General features: G+C 36.1%; 1 protein-coding gene across 3 annotated transcripts in view; it reads left to right on the top strand.

The window, feature by feature from the left end:
* Positions 1-19,762, top strand: part of PREX2 (phosphatidylinositol-3,4,5-trisphosphate dependent Rac exchange factor 2) — a 166,070-nt gene extending 146,308 nt beyond the window's left edge. For all 3 annotated transcript variants that reach the window (XM_032699591.1, XM_032699584.1, XM_032699597.1), the window contains 3 exons: positions 8,573-8,675; positions 14,117-14,184; positions 18,437-19,762. In XM_032699591.1, the coding sequence (XP_032555482.1) occupies positions 8,573-8,675; positions 14,117-14,184; positions 18,437-18,482 (217 nt within the window). In that variant the 3' untranslated portion in view covers positions 18,483-19,762. The remainder of the gene's footprint in view (positions 1-8,572; positions 8,676-14,116; positions 14,185-18,436) is intronic.
* The last annotated feature ends 4,296 nt before the right edge of the window (positions 19,763-24,058 follow it).

Raw genomic sequence — 24,058 nt, 5'->3', positions numbered from 1 at the left:
AAACTATTAAATGTTTATTTAGTATATTTAAAAACCGCAAAATATTAGAAACCCAACATACTGGATTTAAAGACTATATTAGGAATAGTCATTCCCATGGGAATGGGATTTAAAAGTGCTATGTGTGAGTTTCCACCTAGATGTTAAAGGACTTAATATCACCTCTTCATATAAAGTAAAGATGCAAAACACCTCTCTAAAGCATATCTGTTCTGCTTTACAGTGAGTCCATTTGAGCTTTGGTACTAGATACTGTTACTTCATTTGTGCATTAATACTGCCTTTTTGGCTGCCATCTGTTCAGAGAAAGAAACATCAATTCTTGGCATTATCAGAGGTATTTTAAAATAGACCCTCCAGGAAAAAGGAATGGATTACTTGAGAATTTTTAGAGGTACTCAGGAGTTTGTGCCCAGAATTTCCAGAAGTTCAGAAGAAAATCTCTGCATTTAGAGACTAGAAGGGATTCATGTGCTCTTATTTTTTGAAGTGGTAAAAGCTGAGGAAGATTTTTAACAACGGTTTTCTGAAGTTACAGTTGTGTGTACAAACTGGAGGGATGAAGTTTTTCCTTAGCATTTGGAGTCATAAAAAGTCACTCACTCGTGAGCTCACTTCATGAGTTGTTTTCTCTTTCTGGCCTCCCTAGGCCACCTCTCTATAGTCCAGCACTAAGTGGGCTCTGCTTTTTGGCATTCTGAAATTGCCTTTGCGCTGATAGCCAGATCAAGGACTCCTGACTGTTTTTTAGCACTATGCTACGGATATTAAATGAGTTGAAAACTGGTAATATCTACAGATGCTACTAGGTAAACAGATGGGAGAAAGATGTGAATTGTCCTTGACGATTAAACTTTGAAAATCTATTCACTTATCAGTCCTGCCAGCTTAAAAATTAAGACTTGGAGGAAGGTCCCCCTATGCTTTCTTTTAAAAAGCCTTCATTTTAGCACAATTTCTGTGATTGATCTCTAACGGCAGTGAATGTCTGAAAGTCTGTGGAAGAGTACAGGGTGCTCTGCTCATCTGTCTTTTGTTCTTGGGGAGTGGGAACTGAGCAAACCATTAATCTGTCAAAGTTTAGATATATTTAATAGATTTTTATATATGTATATACCTTCCCTCATTCAATTTATCTATCTTTTACTGAACTGACTGGAGAGCCCTTTCTGTGTTTACTCAGCTTAGGTGTCATGAATTGACAGGGGCAGAGGGGAGATTGGGCCACCATTCCTACTAACCAGACTCAAGTTCCAGATAATTTGTGATGGAGGTGCTGGTTGACAGTCCAATGCAGAAAAGGCCAAGAACTATGAAACAGCAGCTTTGTCTGCTTTGACAGTGATTGCTGATCTCTGGATAAGCAATGTCTTGGTTTCTGACTTCTCTGTGATCCATATTAAATTGCTTTTTACGCTGCACTAGGCTAACACAGCTTGACAGAGTTCATACTTTGATCCCTATATCCAAGATAATGCTGGGGATTTTGAATTGCTGGTGATTGCTTTGCTTTGATTTTTATTATGACAATATGTTTACCAATTTACATTAGAGCCTGCAATCCTATATCTATTTCAGACAGCAGTTCTTTTCAAATACATTTCAATCACCAGAAAAACAAGAATGGGGGAAAATAAGTCCCTTTAACCTTCACTCTCCTAAGTGATGTGTCAATGCTACAAATCTCCGCTTGGATTATCATACATCTGGAACAGAGCTCTAAATTAGTTCATAAAATCAATAGTTTGCATTTCTGTTTTCCATTTTTTGATCATCCATAATTATATTTCTGCCTGCCAGTCAGATGTCACCCTGTAAACAACACTCTGCTTTCTCCACTTGTATTCATTCTGTTTGAAGTTGCAATCGATCTGTACAAATGTAGGTGATGAAAGGCACTTTTAAATTTTATTGAATCATGATGCTACCTCCTGCTTGAGGAAGAAGAGCAAGACTGCACCACACAGTCATGTCTTAGCCTCTTTCCTTGCCAAAATGAAATTAGGTGCAGCAGCTGCAGAAGTCTGTTCAGGGACCATAGGCCTTACAGGCTCAAAAGAATCCTTTAAAGCATCCAAATGAAACAAATCCCAAGTTTATTTAAATTTTTGCATTTCCTGGAGGATCAAGAGAAAAGTCATTTATAATCGTGATGAACCCCAGAAAAATCACCATCTTATTTTCTTTTCTGGATTTTAATTTCCCCTCGAGAAATTCTCTTATTAGTGTTACCATCCTTCAAGCAGTGGGGTTCTGGCTGGCAGACGGCAGGTTTTGCCAAGGGTTGATTATGCTGTCTCCTGTAGCTGGCACCGCTCCTGCAATTCAGCTAAACCTGCTTCATCTTCCACATTGCAAAGCAGAGTAACACCATAAGCTGTCCATCATGGCCAGCTGCCTTTCTGTGAATCAGATGAAACAAGGTGAAAAATGAGTACTCTGAATTTGTGTTTTGGACATTCATGAGAATCCTTTGTTCTAAATTATTGTAGAAATTTTTCTGTAGGAGTTTAGTTCTGAGCTCAGTGAGTGTGTGCTACCAAAAAAAAAAGTCTCCTTGAAGTTTTGTGGCTGTATTTAGGCTATTAACTCCACAGTAAGAAAGCTTTTGGGGATCGATGGGACTACTTTCAGGAGGCAGGTCAGCACAGACTGAAAGACTAATCTGTGCTCTTCTCCAACCATCTGGTCTCAACTGTCCTTTCAATCCTGTTCTCTTCTGTTTTTTAAATGATAGTTCTGTTATGTCTATCTACACTTAGTGTATTTTTGTGATACCTACTGAGGTACAAACAAATTTTTCTTTTTCTGAAATAGTTTAGGATAATAGAGTATTTCATTCTGTGATGGTTACTGAAAACAGTTACATAATTTTTAAATCTGTGAGAATTTGTCTTAAAACAAAATAAATAAGCCATTTAGCATGAATAAGTTCTTCCTACAGTGGTGATCATTTTATTTTGCTCTATATTTGCCTTTCATATGCAATCTGGTACATTTTGCTTTGTTTAATACATATGTGATGCACTATAGTCTTACTGCTCTTTTGCATGTTTTAAATTCTGAGACATTATTTTGTTTAAAATGTAACCTGAACATGCAGAGAAGATCATAAAATGCACTGAGACAGATAAGATGGATCTAAGTTGCTACTAGTATGGATTTCAAGGTGTGCTTTTTTCTATTTGGATTCCTTTTAACATTATGGATATTTGACACACAACTCTATCACCGCGCTCTGTACAATCATCTTCTCATGCTTTAGTTCCTGCAGCATTGCTTTATCTGCAGTCTAGGTCTTTGAATTTGATTTTTTTTGTACAAAACCTGCTACATTCCAATAAAAATAGAATAGGACCTCTCAAACAATCTAAAATTAAAAAATTAGCCGAATCTTCTTTAATTTTCTGGCATAGAAGAGAGTTAAGTGAATAGCCTGCACTGAACCATTACAAGACAGGAAGTAAATGGCAATTTTCTAGCAGATTTACATGCCTTCTTACAGGGGAAGAAGCCTTTAATGTGAAAGACTTTCTGCACAGAACAAGAGATAATGGCCAAAGCTGGCGTTTCAGATTACTTTAGATTTTGTTTCTTAGTTTGTTTTGGCAAGTATTAACGGAAAATGAGTAAATAAAGTGGGTAAGGGAATACTTTGAATCTTTTGGAAATGCTGTTCTTTCATCAAGCAAAGAATATTTAATAGTGCAAGTGCCTCCTTGCAACATTTCAAGCTGATTAAAGGTGGCAAGATCTTACAGGAAGAATGATTGTGGAAAGATGCTCCCTGCAGTTTTTTAACACTGACAGATGATGTTTGGTGAAAAGAAGAAAGAAGTATGCTTTTTTTCCCTTCAATTTCTTTGAAAAACTCTCTGTTTAAAAAGGTAGAATAGTCACATTTATTTCTGGAAATAGATTGGATGACAGTAATCTTTCAAATTAACTACAGGAAAAAATATTATCCACTGCGTGTTTCATGCTTCAGAATTAAAATTTACTAATATTGAATATAACATACCTGATAAAAATATATCTGTAACCTACAAAAGAACTCATTAATCAAGATTAGGTCTGAAATATGGCTAATATATGCTTACCTCTCAAGACTAATTCTCTACTTGATAAGTTCATGCCAGCTACTTCAGCAAGTCAGAAATCTCTTGGTAGTTTGTGTCTGAAAATATCTGGTAGAGCTGGGTTTGATTATCCTGTCATAGGATGGTGGATGTGTGCCTAATAAGGGAGTTGGAATGCCTTTGTTCTGAGGTTTATACAACTACATAATCACAGTGGTGCCTGTTGTGAATGAAACCTGTACATGCTGATCCTTAATGTATAAAAGGCAGAAGATCCCTTAACCATGGACTACCCATTCGGTGTGGTAGTGGTGTATGTTCCACAGATAGTTGCTTTTTGAAAGGTTGTTTATGATTACTGAACCATCGTAATCAAATAAATATACTTCATGTGCAGAGTAATGACTTTCTGTATGTTGGACTAGCCTTCAGTAGATGGTTTCCATCCAATACTGACTTTGAAGTAGTGGCCTTTCCACATTGGCAACATCTCAGCTTAACAAAGGTTCGTAAAGGGACTGAACCTAAGTCCTGAACTCCAGTAGAGTTTACTGTAATTGTAAAACACAGTACTGTACGTTAATGTATGAACTTCATGCTCATTTTCTCTCTAATACTTAATGACTGGCCCAACTTGCCTCTCCCTGTGAAAAGAAATTCTGTTCAGCAAAGTTTCAGGATACGGGCACAGAGAATGCAAGCTTCAGTTTTACTTGCATGGAGACATTGCTGCGTACAGACTTAAATAATATTTGCTCTATAAGCACTAATTTAAATGACAGCAGAAACAAATAAATACTTATGGTGTAATTGGTTTAAAAGGTGGTCAAATGTAGGTATGATTAGCTTATGATATACAGGAAGAAAAGTAATTAAAATAATAATAATGGCATTATATTATATGTTGAGTAGAAGCTGTAGATTTTAATTAGACTAAGCATACATGCACCTTTTCATTTTTTTCCTATTCACATAGCCAGAACATAATTCATTTTGACATCCCTGACTGCGGTAACTACTAAACCAATTTGTTTCACCTCATCTTTTCTATTCAGGACATTTTTCTAAGGAGTGTTTTGATACATCTTTGGATGTAGGATGGCTGAAAGCCTAATTGAAACCTGAGAATGAATTGAATGATTTAGATTCTTTTTACTCTGGTAACATAGATATACACTTTGCTGAGTGGCAGCTCTGTAGGTAGTGAACATGAACTCAAATTATTTTTCCTTTCAAGTGACATTGGACAAGCTGTTGTGAAATAATCAATTTCTGAGAAAATGTCAGTCTGTTCTCCTATTTTGCAACTCCATTTTCAGTATGGATGTGTGTCTGACCAACTGATTTGCAGCCTTTTAGTGAAAATCACATCCAGTCAGAAACAAATGGACTATTGGTGATAGAAAATTATTTAATCTCATTTTTTTCAGACTTGTTTAGGATGGTTTGATCCAGAAGATGTTTGAAAGTTTATGTTTAATCTTCACATCAGTACTTTCATGACTGATGGGAGATTGGGGATAGTAGGCAGGGGCTGGGAGCAGCTGCAACCCCTTCTGTTTCTTGGAAACCAAATGGATGAAATAAGGAATTCTCAGCCCAGTTGTCCTGGGAAATCCAAATGTCTCTTCCTTGCTGCTGTAATCTGTCAAGGCAGGGATTTGTCATTCAAACTGACATAAATTGTGAGATGATGAATTTGAGTCTTTTGTTTTTCTGGCATTAAAAAAAGGGATGATAGGAAAAGCGAGGGAGTGAGAACAGAATTTGATTTTTTTGCAGTGTAAAATCTATGGATTTGGGCTTTATGCTTCCCATAACAGAATGCTATGAGAGCACTGAAGGAGTTTTTCCGCAAATATTTTCCTCGTTTGGTTTGTCTGGGTGATTGCATCCAAATGACCGAATACTTTCAGTGGTCAGAACTGCTTCCAGATTGCTTTGTAAACTTTAATAGCATCTGCTTATCAGCTCTCAAAATGGGGGGAGAAGAGTGGATTATTATATACTGCAAGTATTTGCTGACAATCCTTGATATTGAACATTGCTCAGGCCACTAGAGCTATCTTAAAATATGAGGAATAACCAGCTTTCATATTGTTTAATAAAATTTTCGAAGTTATATTGTTTTAAATTTGCATTGCTTGATCTCTTCATGCTTGGCAGCCTTATTGCTGAGGTACTTCCAGTTATGACTTTTCCATGTTACCATCTGATCTTTTGTGTGTGCATTTGTGTCTTTCACAGCTGGTTTCCAGGGCAGTTTGATTTGTGATAAGGGATATGTACTAATTAAAATACTATTTGAAGAGCTGGGAGAAAGCACCAGCATACACCGTGTAAGGTTTACATGATTGGTTTTATTAGAGGATGTCATCTTGCTAATTTGGTGTTCAACTAAAACGAAGCTATTTGAGTGTTGTTGGGTTTTGTATTTAGAAAGTAGTAACCTTGTTTCATAATTACAGGACAAAAGCCATAACCAATAATTTATATTTAATTCTGCCCTTCATCAGACCTCTTATGTGCCCTAGGAGGAACACAAAACCTAGTGATTGCACCTCTAATGAAACAGTATATTGAAATTCAGTCATGTCACTGATTCAATTTTAACAATTTTTAACGTATGTTAATAAGAAGGTTTTTTAAAAGAAAAAGTGGATGTATCTAACCAGCATTACTGTAGGACTTCACCTCAAATGTAAAATGTTCTGTTAAAGAGGTGTGATAATATTTAACATCACCACTGCTGTCATCTTGAGTGTCTTTGCTACTAATTTCACAGGATATGTTAAAGTTACTATCCTTAGAATCACTATTCTTATTTGCCATGATGTGAGATCTTTAATTTTAGCATAAATGTTTCAGGGTTGTATTGTAGTTGTTGCCTACTTCCATAGCAGCCTCTTAAAGAAATCTTTATTATGCTATTTTACACTTTGTCTCTGCTTTTCCCACTCTGGTTATATCTTTATCTACACACTTGGCAACTGTATTTCTGAATCACGATTGGCACTGTCAAAATGTAGAGGCCTTATACTGTCCATGATCGCCAGCCATTTCATCAGGTTTTGGACAGGGAGCAGTTTGGCAGTCTTTTTCAATCACAAAATTGCACATAATTCTTCAAGCTGACCTTCATTTAGGAGGTTGTTAGTTCTGACTGACGCATGCAGAATATGATTTTTTGGTATTTTCTGTCTTGGGGTTTCAGGAAGATGGGATATATGGGAAAGCTGGCTCAGTAACTGCTTGGTTGAAAGTGTACTTTGACCCCATTAACACCTATTATAGCTACTGAGAAACTTTTTACCCTTTTTTTTCTGGCTTAGATAACACCTGTAAAACTACATTTCAGATACTTTTGCTTTTTTCCACTGTCAGTGGGACAAAGCTTCCTTTCCTGTCTGGTCTTGAAGGTTGTATGTTTAGGTTTTGGTGCTGGCAAATATTATGAGCATATACTTCGTGCAATATTTCACCTTTCAAAGACAAGACGAAGTCACAGTGTTTAGAATTTTTAATCTAATACTTAGCTATCTTGCACCTTAATCAAACACATAACGCAAAAGGTCAATAGATTTTTACCTCCAGTTAACTCTGAGGTCCGTGTATACATGAAACTAAGGAATGAAAATTATTTCATTATCAAGGGAAATCACTTAGCTTATAAATTTTTAATGAAAGACCATTAATAAAGCTACAGATCAAATTAAGTGTCTTCTACATTCACTACTGTGAAACTTTTTACAGTCCAGAAGTTAACTTAAGCAGCATTTAAAACGTGTCAGGGGTTTGGGTTTTTTCAGTAAGAAAATAAGCACAGATGTATTTTTCCTCCTACAGATCTTCTGCTCAACAAGATGAGTGTTTGATTGAAACATATTGTCTGTTCTGTGTGCATATTATAAACTATGCAAAATACTTTGGTCAGGGTTTTGCCAAAAGGCTACTCAAAAGTGTATTTTAATCATGTGCCTTGCTTTTATTATTTGAACTTGAAAACCACAGCTTTTTTTGGGTTCTGCTTGGGTAGAATCATTTTCTGTACAACCCACTTTTCTGGTTGAAGAGATTTGACTATTGCAGTGCTTTGGTTGTGAAGAGAAAAGGAATTTATATAATTACAAAAAAATTTTCTTTTTGGGTTGTCACTCCCTCATGCACTTGCCAAGCCATAGTTGGGTTGTGGGATTTGTGTGTTGGTTTTGATTTGGGGAGGGTTGGTTTGGTTGGTTGTTTTAACAACATAACAAGGCAAACGCATTTAATTCTAAGCAGCAGGAACACTTATTACACTTAAAGTCTTTCTACTTAGAAACATTATATTGTTCAGGCTAATGCCTGCGCCGGTGAGGGAAGGATAAGGGGGCAGGTCTACTATGCAATATTTTCATTTATAATTTCTTTTTAAAAAAGATAATTGATATAGAAGCAATTATTTTTAAGGAACTCTCTGCTCGCAGATAGCTGACTTCTGTGTTCCATTGCAGCTGCACTCTGAGCGTTACCCTGGAGCAGGCCATCATCCTGGCTCGGAGCCATGGGCTACCTCCTCGCTACATCATGCAAGCTACAGATGTCATGCGCAAACAGGTAGGATGCTCGCTGTAAGAAATGCAAGTTTCCAAACAAGACATTATCTGAAAAGAATGGCTTGGCCAAGCATTTTTTAACCTCCATCTTAATGCTGTGTAATATCTATGTGAGTTTTGTTAGTTTGGGTGGTTTTTTGTTTGTGCGTTATTTTGGGTTTTTTAAATCTTTTCTCTTATTGGTGACTGAAAGATGTTGTGTTATTTTTTTGATACAGACATAACAAGTGACTCATGTACTGAATTAAGGGGAAGTGTAGAAGAGAAGGGCAGAAATAAATGCTATTGGTTTTAACTGTCCAGGCAAGATTCCTGAGGACAATGTGCTTATTTCAAAATAATGTTTTTCACTCTTTGGTCATAATAGAATAGGATTTAGAGGCTGTTGTGGATAGATAACCACTGCAACATGAACTCTTGGTGCTAAGGTATGCTAAAAAATACTGGATTGAAAAGCAATATCAACTAAAAATGGGGGATACACTCTACTGTGTTAGCACTACTTTTTCTGGAATATCTTGTTATCAGAAAATACTTTCAAAAGGATGTAACTTGGAAGGAATTCAAAGGAGGAGAACAAATGGTCCAGAGGTTGATAGACAAGGCTTATGAAGTGAATATTAAAGAGCTAAACCTATTCAGTTGATCAAAGAGAGGATGAGTGGAGCTAATTACCCTATGTGCATATGGAACATATATCCCAGCCTGTGTTAGCTTTCGACCCTATTACAAAATCATAAACAAGATACAGGATGCACTCAATCTTGAAGTGAAAAAAAAATGTTGGAACAATTAATCACAGATAAAACAGGATTAATAATTTCTGGAGTTTAGATGGCATCTAATTTATTGTTTTCATTAATTTTACTACATATTTTTTGCAGCAGTCACAGTTATGAAAATTATTAAACAACTATACTTTACTTCTAGCTTGCTGTAGACAAAAATACACATATGCTAGATGACACCTTTAGTCTGTTAAAGCAATTGTGTAGATAGTCTGAAACCTTATGTTCAGATCAGTTACATGTAAGTGTTGCTGCTGAACATGGGCATCGAAGTATTTAGTCTCATTCCTTTTTATATTGGACTATCACTTAATTCAGTGCATAAATTAGGTTTCTGTATTGAAAAAGTACCCCCAAGGTTCTTGAATCAAGTTGTGTACATCTGCTAAGGAATTACATCTTTAACTTGACTTGTAAAGAAAGCTACTGCTGTATAAGAATAAACTTGCATGTTTAGATCGATATGTCTGCTCCTGAAGTTCTAGACAAAAGGCAGTTCTGAGTATTTTGCATTCAAAAAACGTGGTTGTAGAGTTCTTCATGTATCTGCTTGCAGGATGTGTTCTGTCAAAGTATTCATTTTCAAAATACAGGTCTAGGCATTTCAAAAAATGCTGATTCATTTGTGGATCTTCTGCAGTTTTTTAAATGAAAATGAAAGATAAAATGAAAGAAACTCACATGGCTTTGAGCAGCTGTAACTGTACTTGCTCAAATACAGATGTGGTGAAAGGCCTTCAGAGAGACTACATTCTTTGAAGTAAAACAGCAGGTGATCAATAGCTGTTTAAGATACCAATATCTCAATTCCAGCCATGAACACTGCAAAAAAGTGTGCTAGTATATCAAACCAGACTTTTTTCACACATTCTTCCTCTTGCAGGAAACCACTGTGGGATTTAATAGAGTAATAATCTTTTGTTGTAATTTTAAATCAGTCTTGAAGTTCTGTAGTAGAAATATAACCCTCTTAAATTCTAAATGTTTTGGGGTAATTTCAACAACAGACTCTGGTATTTTCTAGAAACCTGTTTGGATTTAATGTTTAAATTATCTGTAGAATTTAATTGTCAGGAGCATAATGCAGGCCATAAGATTTGGAAGGAAAAAAAAAATAAAAAGGCTTCATGGGATTTTATGCAGAACATTTAGTTAAGGGCAATATATGTGCCTTTCTACTGGCTTCATATAAAACAAACTAATGAATTTGTTAGCCCATTTACACCCTAAATCTTCTGTGGAGTAAAGATAGCAGCCACAGGGAGGTGCAAATGAAAGGACATAGATTCCATCTGTTGCTCAGCAACATTAACTTCTGATAGTATCAGCTTTCCACAAGGGGAAATTGTCTCTAATCAAAGCTGATATATTTTCCAACTTGGTGCACCAGTAATGAATAAGTGGAGTCACCTGATGGACTGGATGACCTCAGGAATTTTTATTTTTTTTTTTTAAATTGAATGAGGTCAGAATCTTGTTGAGCAATACTCATAATAGCCCCAACTGTATTGTTGGAACAAGGTTCGAAGTAATTGCCCTGTGAGTTATAAGGTATTCACGAGCACCTGGTCTGTGAGAATTAACAAAAAGAAACCAATTTGTGAGAGTGGGTATGAACTTGGGTCTGTGGGATGGTCTTAGTTAAGTGGTTTCTGTTTTTCGTCTGCTAATCCAGTCTTGATTGATTTATAAAATAAAAAAAATTGACAAAACGTCCCAACTATCTTTTAGTAATTTTGTTTACTCATGTATATACTTATGTAAACATCTGTACCCACAAAATACTATGTAAAGCATCCTGACAGCACTGTGTCTTCAGGATGCAGCAAAGTATGGAGAGGACAGAGGCCTAGAAAGGGAGCTGCCAGGGGGTAGAGGGCTCTGAAGAAGAAAGGTAACTAAAAAACTGATAAAGAGAAAAGGCCAGGAGAGAAATTCTGTTGTTTTTTTAAGTGAGTAATCATTTTCTCATGCCTTTTTGTGACTATAATAACAGGTTCTGCTAGAAAGTCTGTCCCAAATTTGAGTATCATTTCCCTGATAAGCCGTCATTTGTGTAGATGGAAGAAATCAGTTCATCCGATTTGTCATTTTTCAGTTGTGTTCTCTTACCACATCATTCTCCCCATCCTCCACTGAACTCTTTTCAATTTTTTTATTAAAGATGAGAAGTAACTATGAAGAGTTGCAAAAGAATCTCGCAGGACTTCATGATTGAGCAAAACAATAGCAGATGAAAATCAGTGTAGATAACTCCTAAGTGAAATACTGGGGAAAAAGCAAACCCTAAGTTCACATTCGAAATAATTGACTGTGAGGTTGCTGTTCCATTTCATGTTCAAGACCTCAGGATATGACAGAAAACATCAGCTCAGTTCTCAGTAGTTATTAGTAAAGCAGAAGTTATAATGGTTTGGGCAGAGATAGATGACCGAGTAGGAATCATGCTGTCATGACTGTATTTTGAACTATTTTGAACTGTTCTTATGCCTTCCATAAGGACATAGCATAGTGGAAAAGGTTCAGAGAAGGTCAGAAAAAAAATTATCAATGGTTGGGAACGGTTTATAGACAGAACAGGCAGCCAGACAAAATAATCTAAGATTGGTCAGCTTCACAAGTGAAGGAGGAAATGACAGACTTCTGAAGAACATGTGTCATGGGTGGGGACTGACCATTGTCTTCACCAATGCAGAACTAAAGACATCAAATGAAACTGTCAGATTAAAACCAAATAAAAATAGTGGAAAGTGCAGAGAGACTTTTTACAAGGTCATGTAGTGTCAGTTAGGACAAGGGATAGTGGCTCTGAAATGAAAGAGAGTGGTCTTAGATTGATTCTTAAATTTAGAAAAAAATTTGGACTTTAGGTTTAGAAATAATTCTTTGCTGTCAGGATGGTGAGGCACTGGAGCAGGTTGCCCATAGTAGCTGCGGATGCTGCATCACTGGATGTGTTCACGGATATGTTCAGGTTGGACAGGGCTTTGAGCAACCTGGTCTAGTGGAAGGTGTCCCTGCCCATGACAGAGTGTTGGAACTAGATCATCTTTAAGATTCTACCAACCCAAACCATTCTATGATCCCTGACATAACAAGCTAAGATTGTGCCAAAGATGTGGATCTCCTTTCACAAGAAGGTTGGTGATGTGAATTTATTAATGGATTCAAGATGAGAAGGGAAAGAAGAGAATCACTGAAACTGATTAAATATGTACCTGCTGCTGAACAGAGGAGGTACAAAAATGGCTAATTATTGAATTCTGGAGGAGTTCCTGGGGAAAAACATGTTTGTCATGCTTTATAGTCATGTGTCTTTGCAATTGTCAGAGACGAGCTTACTGAGCCAGATGTAGCTCTAGTGAAATAATTTTATGTTCTGCCTTCAGTTTTATAGGTATTCTAGTTATTATTTTCTATCTTTACCACTATTTTTTGTTCCTACAAAAAATGTAAGGACACAGTATTTCTTTTTGTGGCACATGTTGATTTACATAAGCCCCGAGGACTTACATGTGTATGAGTAGACAGCCTTTTTTATCTTCTGTTTGAGCCCATAGCAATGAATTAATACCTCCTCAATTACCTGGGTACCCTATTTCAGTCAAATGAAAGGTCTAGTCTTATTGTACATAATTGAACCAATGATGATACCTCTTTTACATTCATGTGAATCTGGCACTCCAGCTCTGTTAGGAATGTAAATTATCTTTCATGTTTAACATCAATCCAAGATCTCACTGTAAGAATTCTGAGGTTATAGATTTTTGTCCTGAATTTAGGTAGTACAGAAAGAGAAAAAGTGAAAAAAGAGTTTCCATATCCTTTAAAATGGTAGAAAACATAACATTCTTTGTGATGACTAATAAAACTGCACTTTAAAAGCTAGACTTCATAATTTAAAAACAAATTTTACTAAATTCTTTGCTATATCTAAACTAGTTTGTTTGTTTCACTATCATATATATGAACATTGTATGTTTTATTAACTTTCTCTTGTTGGATGAGTCAGTGAGATAAAAGCACTTTCATTATTGTTTTTAAAAGGATCAGTTGAGGTACAGAGAGACCAGTATTTCTAGTTGATCCTGCTATAAGGAAGACTAAACAGTCTCAGGAGGTTCCTGCCCACTTGGTTTACTTTTTTGTGACTCTTTGATTATAAAGGAAGATTAGGTACTGCATTTTTCTTTTCAGTCCTTGTTTAGTGCCTCAGTTTAGGCCATTTTTGTAGTTTCGTAGCTATTCACAGGAACTAATCTGTAATATTTGTTTGTCCAGAAGTTCAGAGAAAATAAGTGGCATTTCAAAAAAGAACTGTATCCATGATTTCTACAACAATGGTGACAAAAATCAAACAAATTGAAACAAGATTTGTTTGGATTGTTTTAAACCTTAAATGTTATTTTTTAAGTAATATCTTTTATATTAGCAAGTGGAAATATTTTTGTTTCTTTTCTGAATATTTCTCTAAGTTGAGAATTAATGTACTACTTTAACTTGTTCCGCACCTTAGGAGACGATAGTTCTTTTGGGAGAGGCAATGTATTTATTAATTAATTGTAATCAATAGTTATATTCATCTGGAAAGTTCAGAAAATTCCCTCATTCGTGTTGGAATAAATGAAGCAAAACTGTTGATTTTCTTTCCCAGGGTGCAAGAGTACAAAACACAGCCAAGAATTTAGGAGTGAGGGATCGAACGCCACAGTCTGTGCCAAGGTAACTGATTCTTTGTGTCCTAGACCATGTTTTTTTCTAGTTTGTGCCAAATTCAGTCATAGCTGCTCAAAAGCTAGCAGTAAACATTGACTATATTGTGCTGTAACTGTAAAATTTCGCTTAAGGCACGTAAAATCCATTGTGTTCTTAGCCATACAGTTTTACTTCAAGTAATTAGTTGCAGAAGTTCAGGCTATGTAGCACTTCAAAACATTCCTATTTTTGAAAAATGAAATCTAGTTCATGTTAATTATGAAAACACTGGACTAAGTCCTTCATCACTTGTAATGCTTAGTGGTTTTGGGGAAATACTCATAACTAAATCCATAACCCCATTTTAATGAAATACTGTACCACAGTATCTCAGCAAAATCATGTTCTAGTTATGTTTAAAGATGATGTATTCTTTCTTTGTTTCTTTCCGAAACATCCATTAGAATGAAAAATGGACTGTTCTATATTTATCCAGCTTTTTAATGCTGTGATGGATTGCAGGTACCTGAAATGTTTCTTAACAAGCACAATACTTATAAATGAAAATAACCAAACAACCATGTTCTTAATTTGTTCTTAAAGTTTGGTTCTAGCAATCCAGTTTGCTGGATTTAAACTGGTTTTTACCAATTTAAAACATAATATTTTTTGTTGACTAATGATAACACATTGAATGCTTAACAGAGTGAACAGATCTGTGAAATACATAACAAACCCACTGTGGTGTTTAAATTTCAATAAGGAAACAGGGAATTAGTAAAACCTGATAGAGGTAACCCTGTGAATGAACACAAATGATATCCATAGCCTTCTGTTCTCTAAGCACTAACAATCAGGAACTTGTTTACACAATTTGCTCCCCTTTTCTCAGGTGTCCCTGTTTCTCCCAGTAGGGAATCAGGCTACTGCTCATAACTTGTTTGCAACAGATCACCACACACTGTTCCATGCCGGTGCTTACTCTGATTCTAGAAAAGGAGTGTAACTTAAGTGTACAAGGTGTGAGTAAATCTGAGTAGCAGCTACTGTTCAGTTGCTTACTGGCAGCATTTGTTGGAGCATGTATGCATCTTGCATGCCCCATAAAGGAGATTAAGTATCATCCAACAAAAGTACTGATTCTGGAGTAAATCCGTCAGCAATGTAGTCATTGCCCTTAGCAGCAGATGAGGGCATCCTTTTTCACAGTAGTGATTGGTTTAGAGGCAGTGTAGGACCAAAATTCCCTGACCAACTGTCTTGCATTGTGGGAACCTATGACAATAAATTAACATTTTATTACATTAAAAGCTGTGAGAAGCCTTTTCATATTTTGAACAGTATGATTTGGGCCTTAAATGGAGTCCTACTTTCTGACATAAATCTGGGGACAGCCAAAGAATTGGTGCAAACCTAACTTTTCCCACCCCTACATGACAGAGCTCTTGTCATAAAGGAAAAATCTAAATTCTTGAAAAGAAAAACTTAGCAATGAGACATTTTTCGGCTTTGCATCAGTTGAGAAAAGATAACCTCTTTCCAACTGAAACTCCCACAACATAGCATTGAAAAACTGAAGAAAAATAATGAGATAGCTCCTAGAACATGGTATAGACAGATGCACCCAGCACTCTTGCCAGTCAACAGCAACAGCAATGCCACAGGAATATCCCAGACCTCAGCGTTTGGGGCATTTGGTGTACCAATAGATGAATAAGTCAGAATAGTCATCAGCAAGAGTGATACTTTTGATGTATAGCTAAATGATACTACGGGTTCTTAGTTCTCTGCTTGGAAAACAATTTTACATTTGGTTTCATTTAACATTGCTTGACAGGGTTCTCTGTTCTCTGCAGCTGCCACTGTTTCCATGTTTTCTCAGCTGATCTGTTTGTACCATCTCAAATAGTTGTTCCATGTATATTGACCCAGAACAGGCTGTTTCTGTTCTACAGCATCTTCAGCAACTTTAGATCCTTAGGGATTTATGCAGCCTTACTGTTAGTTTGCTTCAGAATTCCCCTACATCTCTTACTCTGAAGACAGTCTTAATGATTACCACTTTAACCTGAAGAATATGCAGACTTGGAAGTGAGGTTTGCTGCACATTATTCCATAGAAATTAGGTTTTGCTAAAACATCATCAAATATTAACCCCACTGCAATTACTTCAGTAAGATTCTGACTGTGTTTTATCTGTCTTCTGCCAGATTTGAATATTATTGCGTTATTATACCAGCAGAATCAAAAAACTCAACCCCTGTTTATTCTTCTCTGCATACTTGTCTGTGAAAAGATCAAAGTATCTTATTCTCTCATTAGTATCAAAATATAGTATATATGTGTATTGCTTTATATATGACTCCTAACAAATACTTTGATGTCTGCACAATGTGACCTTAAGTGATTGGATTTGTGAATCTGCTGTATGACCACGTGGAAGAGTACAATGATCTTCAGAACACATTATGGTGAAGATGGAAAAGGTTTCCAGTTTCCGTTTGCCTGACAGAACTGATTCTCCACATTCTTACCATCCAGAAAAAATACTGCTTGATAATAATTTCAGGGAGATTCGGAGAAAAGTTATTTAGCCCATGGGCATTCTGCGTTTTTAGTGTCCTGTGGGTTTTAACTCCTAAAGGAACTGAAATTGGAGAACAGCAGCTATCCTGCCCTGCTCTTGCATAGCCACAGGATGCTGTTTCTGACAAGATGTGCCTGGATGTTACAGAGGCTCTGAACACTCATGGATGAAGCCATACATACTCACCTCCCATCATTTCAGTTGCAGAATCATAGAATCACAGAATCAACCAGGTTAGAAAAGACCTCCGAGATCATCAAGTCCAACCCTTGATCCAACACCGCTGTGGTTACTAGACCATGGCACTAAGTGCCACATCCAGTCTCATCTTAAAAACCTCCAGGGATGGTGAATCCACCACCTCACTGGGCAGCCCATTCCAATGTCTGATTACTCTCTCTGTAAAAAATTTCTTTCTAATATCCAAACTAAACCTCCCCTGGCAGAGCTTAAGACTGTGCCCTCTTGAGTATCATGCCAAGAGGTCATCAACACATTGATCTTGAATTGTTTGTGGATCCCAGCCATGTGTTCAGATTTTTCTTTTCTGTGTTTATTTGTAGTATAATTTTGAAAATTTTGAAAATTTTGATGTGTTAAAATGGAGTCATGTAAATGAACATGATATGTGGCAGGCCAATTTGCAAAATATCCCTGAGTATCTTAAGTATCCCTAGCCCCCAGGTCACTGGATGATTCACCACCCTGCCTGTAGCCAGACCTACCAAACCTGCTATTTCTATTACTTTGATATTTCAACATCAGAGTCTTCATGTCAAGTATCGATGCACATGCTGTGTCATTGTCTCTTTGTTTCCGGCTTCTGATGCTTTTTCTCCTTCCCATGCCATACGTGGCCACTTCTTTGTTATTCCTTCAATGATACATGTTCCCTGAGGAAAAGATGTAACCTCCAAATGAAATCATGTCTATTACTAGTTCTAATTGCTGTTGTTACGGAAGAGGTACTGTCTGCTGGACAGGAGTACAGAACAGAGGGTTTGAGGTCAGAGTAATTGCCTTTTATTTTCAGTATTTTTAACATGAGGGTAAAGTTTGAAACACTTTCTAATAACCAAGTCCTGGCAAAAGGATTTAAGAGAAGTCCAAAAGCCTTCATAAAAGGAGTGGCTATTTCAATCTGTGCTAAGGTAGTCATTTGAACCAAATCTTACTGGTCTTGGCATCATCCATGTGGAAACAGAGGGGAGAGAGTTTAAAATCCTCATGCTGGTGTGTCACATGTCTGACATCTGTCTTAGGTGTTTCAAACAGCATCAGTTCTTTGGGGAACTGTTCTTAGAGTGGGATTTGACTGTGCCAAGACAAACCAGAAATGGAGGCAGTTGCATTCACCAAGCAGCTTTTCCAATTTAGAAATTCAGGGCAACAACTGGTAATTGGATTAGTGAAGGGATCTTCACTGAAGAAATATGAAAATTTGACTATACTGAAATGCTTTTATAAGACTGCTAATAGATGTGTATTTTAATGATTCCACTTTCAATGTAAACATTAATGCTCACAAAGAAGATTTTACTAGTTTTGTGTTGATGGTATTAAACTGAGTTCAGTACCTCTTGTTTTTCAGTGCAGGAAGACGTAGATTTAGTTTGTGTTCCTTAAATTTCCTCATATTAATAATGAACAAGCTTTCAGAATAACAATTGCTTTGGGTTTTGTCATTTTCAGATTGTACAAGCTATGCCAGCCACCACCACCTGTTGGAGAAGAATGAGGAGAACTGCTCCAGAAAACAATCCAATAATGGCCTTTAGGATACTGGGACTGTATGACAAAAATCCAACTGCACTATAACAGTATGTCCCTAGGACTTTGATAAATAAATAAAAAAAAACCACCAACCTTTTACTCAGGATAAAGAAAGAAATACCCTAAATATTCTCCACTGACATTGAAAAATGTCTTCCAAAAAGCATTTCTGAAATCTGTGCACTCCAGCCTTACACTAGTAGATCAGGAATCTTCCTTGGGAATTTTACACTGGAATCAGATTAATTTGACGTATCTTGTTCAGCCACATTATAGGTATACGCAGCAGCTTGAAAACAAATGTCTTTTTCAGAGGGAATGTCTTCACTTGTACACTATACAGAATGCATTCTTGTGGAAGGAATAAAAGCCTACATAAACTAGGCTTGATAATGAGCGTGCACTTCATATATGGGGCCCTTTGCACTTCATAAAGCCTTTTTTCCTGTTGCTGTCCTAATTTCTCAGAATGTTCATGTTACTGTTTCAAGGATATAATGTAAATGAGGTTTAAAGATGGAAAACTCATCTCAGAATTGTGTTTAATGGCTGCAAGCAGACTGCTGCTCTGAGTGTGTGCTCGTAATCAGTAAACTCAGCCATATTTGAAGCAGTGCATTGTCACAGTGCTTTGGAAGGAGGACCTATATGTTAGAAAGAGTACCTCTATAGCCTGTGAGGTGAAGTTCTGCCCTTTTTCAGTTGCCATTATAACGAAGGAGAAGAATAAGTCTGACTTTCACGCACTGTTAGGCTGAATTTCAGACTGTCTAGTGGATATTTTACATACTTCTCTTCATTTCAGAGTTTTTCAGATTTGTTTATAATTTTCTATAGCACTACACTAGCAAATGTACATAAGGCAGGGATGAGTCAGTATTGTTATGTTTAACTGGATATGTCTGTGGTTTAAGTCGAAATATAGTTCAGGGTTTTGATGTTTTATGCTACCATTTCCCATATTTTGTCAGAATTGTTTTGTATAGCATTTCAGTACTTTCGAGTGGTAGTTGTTATAAATTTATTTTGAAATTGTTCTGACTGTTTAGAGGGCCCAGGGAAAATTTATCTTCATTTGGCTGTTCTTTAGGCCAAAGAATTTTGAGAGAAAATGCCCCCAAATGAGGTTTAAATGTGAACACATTAGAACAAAAATTGTATTCTGAAACAGTTCTACTTGTAGCAGTAGCTATGCATTCCATAAGACCAAGACACATACTGTATGAATAAAAATTATTTTTTGTACAACAGAGGTCTATAGTTATGCTGTAACAATCACACTTCACAACGTAATTATTGCATATGATCTAATTATTTATGAAATCTTCAACAAATATATTAATCCACAATTAAATAAGTGAGAACTCAAAAGAATCTGTATTCTTGCAGAGAGTGGGGTTTTTATATGGGATATCTAGGGAACTTGTTACTTTTCTCCAAAGGAGGAATTAGGGCTCCTACCTTTTTCAGTATTATAAATGTTTTTACACAGACTTTAACTTTGCTAAGAAAATAAATATTTTTATATATCCACAGATATATATGTCAGCACATATATATTGCATTTCAATGTGTATATATTTATGTAGTCATATCAGTATTGGTTTTACCTTAAATATAGAATGTTTGCCTTAAACTGTGACAAAGACATGCAGTAATGAACACTCCAGTAACAACTTCACCTTTGTGCTTTGAAGTTTACTCTCTTTCATAGTTATTGGAAGCTATTGGACTATAATCTTTTCAATTAAAAAAACATAATACACAAAACAAACACCAAAATTCAAATCAGAAAACAAAGTTTTCATTTTAGAGACTTATATTTCTTGTTTGGCATGACCTAATGTTTGTACATTGTTGCTGTTCTAGTCAGGATCTCATATTTGAGATGTATTTTATTCAGAGCAGCAGTATTGGCTACGGTTATTCCTGCTCCAGGCAAAACCACCAGTAATGTTTCAGCTTCAGGCATCAAAAGCACAGAGAAGCTGTAACTGCCTCATGCCAAAGGTGTGCTGGTGTCAGCCCAGCTGGGAGCTCCCATCTTCCTGTGAGACTTGCCCACATGAGGTTAGATGTATTATGAGAGAAGTCAGCTGTCAGCTACATGGAGCTGCTAATCTTGTGTGATAGAAAATAACCTAGCGAGCAGAATCTGTTGCATGCATATGCATTACTGTATTTAGTCATCACTTTTTTATAAAGCATTGAAAATGGTAGGAGTGCAAATATTCCAAAATAGTCTCCCTGTATAATATGATAATTCCCTATTTTGTTTTGGTGTGGAAAGCATGGAATAATAGACATTTGTATGGGACAAATAGTTACAAACCAGTCTCTGGAACAAATTCTTTAGCTCTTATTTCATAAGTGTGCATCAGAAATCTTGACCTCTTGTTTTTCTATCTAATTTTTGGTTCTTTATTCTTTTTTGCCCCTTCTAGAAACAGTTTTCAAAACTGTATTCAGCATTATGAGCTTTTTTGGTGACCCATACTGCAAAGTAAAGTATCTATTTAGCATGGTATTGAGGAGCTGAGAAACTTAAGTCCTGGTTTTCTGGGATTACAGATAGCACGTGAAAATACACTTTCACAAAATTACACACAATCACAGAATCAATTGGGTTGGAAAAGACCTCAGATCATTGAATTCAACCTATTTCCAGAGTAAATGGGGCATAAATGTCCTGCTGACTGTCTAATAAGAGTGTCTGATTTCTCAAAATGTTCTTCAAAAGCCCGTATTTGGTTGAAACATTGTGCAGCTTTCCAAACTGCTTTTCTTGTCCCTTAGTTTTCAGAGCACACTGCGTGTTCTAACACACTGACTTTAATAACATTATTTGGACCTTTAATAAGCCCATTCTTAAATTATAAATTTACATATACTCATTATTAAAGCTGTTTATCTTCTTTGGTATATGTAGAGGATGTATTGTTCCTTATACAAGGTACACTTGCAGAGTAAAAAAAAAATCCATTCTCATCACAGTATGTTTATCCTCCCATAAATTTTTAAACTTCAGGTGACAAGAAGAGATGACCAAGAGTGTTGATTTACAAGGAGTGTATCACCTATTGCTTCTTAAATCTTTGCTTTGACAGAAACAGGTTATGCAGCCTGTTTTTACAACAATGTGCTGTACTGTTTTAGGGAAAGCATTCTGTATGTAATTTTTACTTTTGCTTCCAAGACAAGTGTAATTCTTCCAGAAATAAATTGAAGGATCAAGAGGTATATATTACCAAATACCAGCATGATTCAGTGCTAGTCTGTAGGGGATGTATAGGAGATTTAACAACGGGGAAGGGAGGGTTACAGTCCAAGGAACAGCTGAGTTGCCATAGAGTTCTTACTTGGTTTTTGGACTGGTTTATATTTGTTTATTTTAATGAAGTCAATAGTAGTCAGAACTTCTACTGGTTTAGAGCCAAAACAATTAAACTTTACTTAACAAGGATTTATAGTAATCATATTTAATTTCATTTGTTGGAATCCTTTAATGGAAAAAAAAGGAACCATTTTGGTTGATCTGTTTTTACCTGAGAAATTCACAAGCAAAACATGTTTTATTAATTCATTGTCAGATGTAGTGTGTATATATATATAAATACGTATTTAAGACAATTACCTGAATGTGAGTATACACATCATGGTTAAGCATGATGCTCAAAAAAGAACAGTGTCTTTCATTTATTGTCATCAGTAACTGTAGTATATATATACATATTGTTCCATACTCTTTATTTTACAGCTCCTTCATGGATATGTCTACCAGCATTTTACGCATATTTTGCACCATTTTTGTTTAACATTATGAAAAGAGCTAATGCATTGCCTTAAGTATTTTATCTCTGTACTTGTTGATAAATGCAGGTAGTGCTTTTCTAATTGTACTCCAGCAGTACCCTGGCATTGATAAATTAGATGTGCAGCACACACCTGACTCAGGATACTTGTATTTTTCAGCATTAGGTTTTGAAGTATAAAAAGATACTGCACTCATATTTTTGTATGCTGACAATTGTGTAGGGTTTTTTTTTTATGTACTGTATATATAAACCAAGCTTTCCTAAAGAAAATTTATTATTTTGAATGTTTCCCATTTCCTACTAGAAGATGTGGGTTTGTGTTTCTTGTTCTGTATGTATAAATGAATATGCAGCATGCACAGTCATGCAGATGTTAATACCATTGAGAAATTTCAGATTGTCCAGAGGCTAATCAAGTTTTTTTCTTATGTTCTTCTCCAAAAATAACATCTCCATGTTAGAAATCTAATTTAGAAGTAACTACTTCTTCAGCTTAAAGTCCGACTGAGTGTTCAAAGTGACTAGGACATTTATGCAAGCACTTAGATTTGGACTTCCAGGGGAATATCCATGACATCTTCTGTGGTTGTGTGTGTGTCCTGTCTTCAGTACCATACGCCAGATTTAAAAGACTAAGCAGCCTTATTAACTTCTTAACACCCTGTATATAGTGTATGTATTTGGTTATACTTGTGTTAAACTTTAAAAATGAACTTAATTTCTGCATTGAGTATTGCACACATTTTTCAAATGGAGAATATATTTTGTAATGTCTCATTAAGCACAAGAGAGCATTACTGCTTTGAAACATTATGTGTAAGTACAGCCATACACAGAATGTCTCAGTCAGCTTTTGTTTGAAAACAGTGAAACTAGCAGCTCTGTGGGTAGTTGAGATTGTTAGAAGTAACCTTTGGAATTAAATAACCTTGAAACATGGATTTAAATTACATTTTCCTTGTTTGTAAAGTGCCTCTGTAGCATATTTTGAATCAGTTGCTATATTGATTATGGGTAAAACTAATACTGTGTACTTTTAGATCTGTGCTTTATTTTTTTAGTTACTTAGGCAACACTGGAATGGTAACAATGTATTATAAAATGCCAGACAGAAATAAACCATTCATAACATGGCCACTGCAAATCTCTTTATTTGTAAGCAAGAAATAAGTTGAGAGGGAGGGGGTTGGGGGTGCTAAGTGTTATATGGCTGCCCTAGAAATTCTGCTGCAGGAGAACAGAAATTAAACTTCTAGAAATAAATGTTTATAATAAGAATCTCTTCTGAGAACCCAGGCCCAATCAAGGTTTATTGCTTGTAATTAAAATATATCTTTGTAACCAGTGGAAAACTGAACCCTGCATAAGCAGTAGTCTGTGGCTGCAGGCAGCTCTGTTTTGTGAAAGTTGGAAGAGAGGCAGACATGAAAACCACTTTCTGGCCCCATGGTGCCATTAGTGCCCCTTGAAACTCCAAAACATCCACCACCTTTTCTGGAATATCTTATCTAAAGACAGAAAGCTGTCATCATCTGTATACTGCTGTGCAAAAGAGCATCTGACAAGCATAATATGAAGTGTTATACTCTTTGTGCTAAAAAACCACCTATAAATGACTGATCCTTTAGAGGGATTGGGAACTGTTGGGATGCCAGGGGTTTGAGGAGTTGCACTCGGTGTTTCTTTTATAGGACTGAAAGCTGATGAAATATTAGACCTTGCTGAG

Source organism: Chiroxiphia lanceolata, chromosome 1 (assembly GCF_009829145.1).
Source record: "Chiroxiphia lanceolata isolate bChiLan1 chromosome 1, bChiLan1.pri, whole genome shotgun sequence".
NCBI classification, from domain to species: domain Eukaryota; kingdom Metazoa; phylum Chordata; class Aves; order Passeriformes; family Pipridae; genus Chiroxiphia; species Chiroxiphia lanceolata.
The sequence above is the reverse complement of the archived record's forward strand: the minus strand, read 5'-3'. Positions and strand labels throughout refer to the sequence as shown.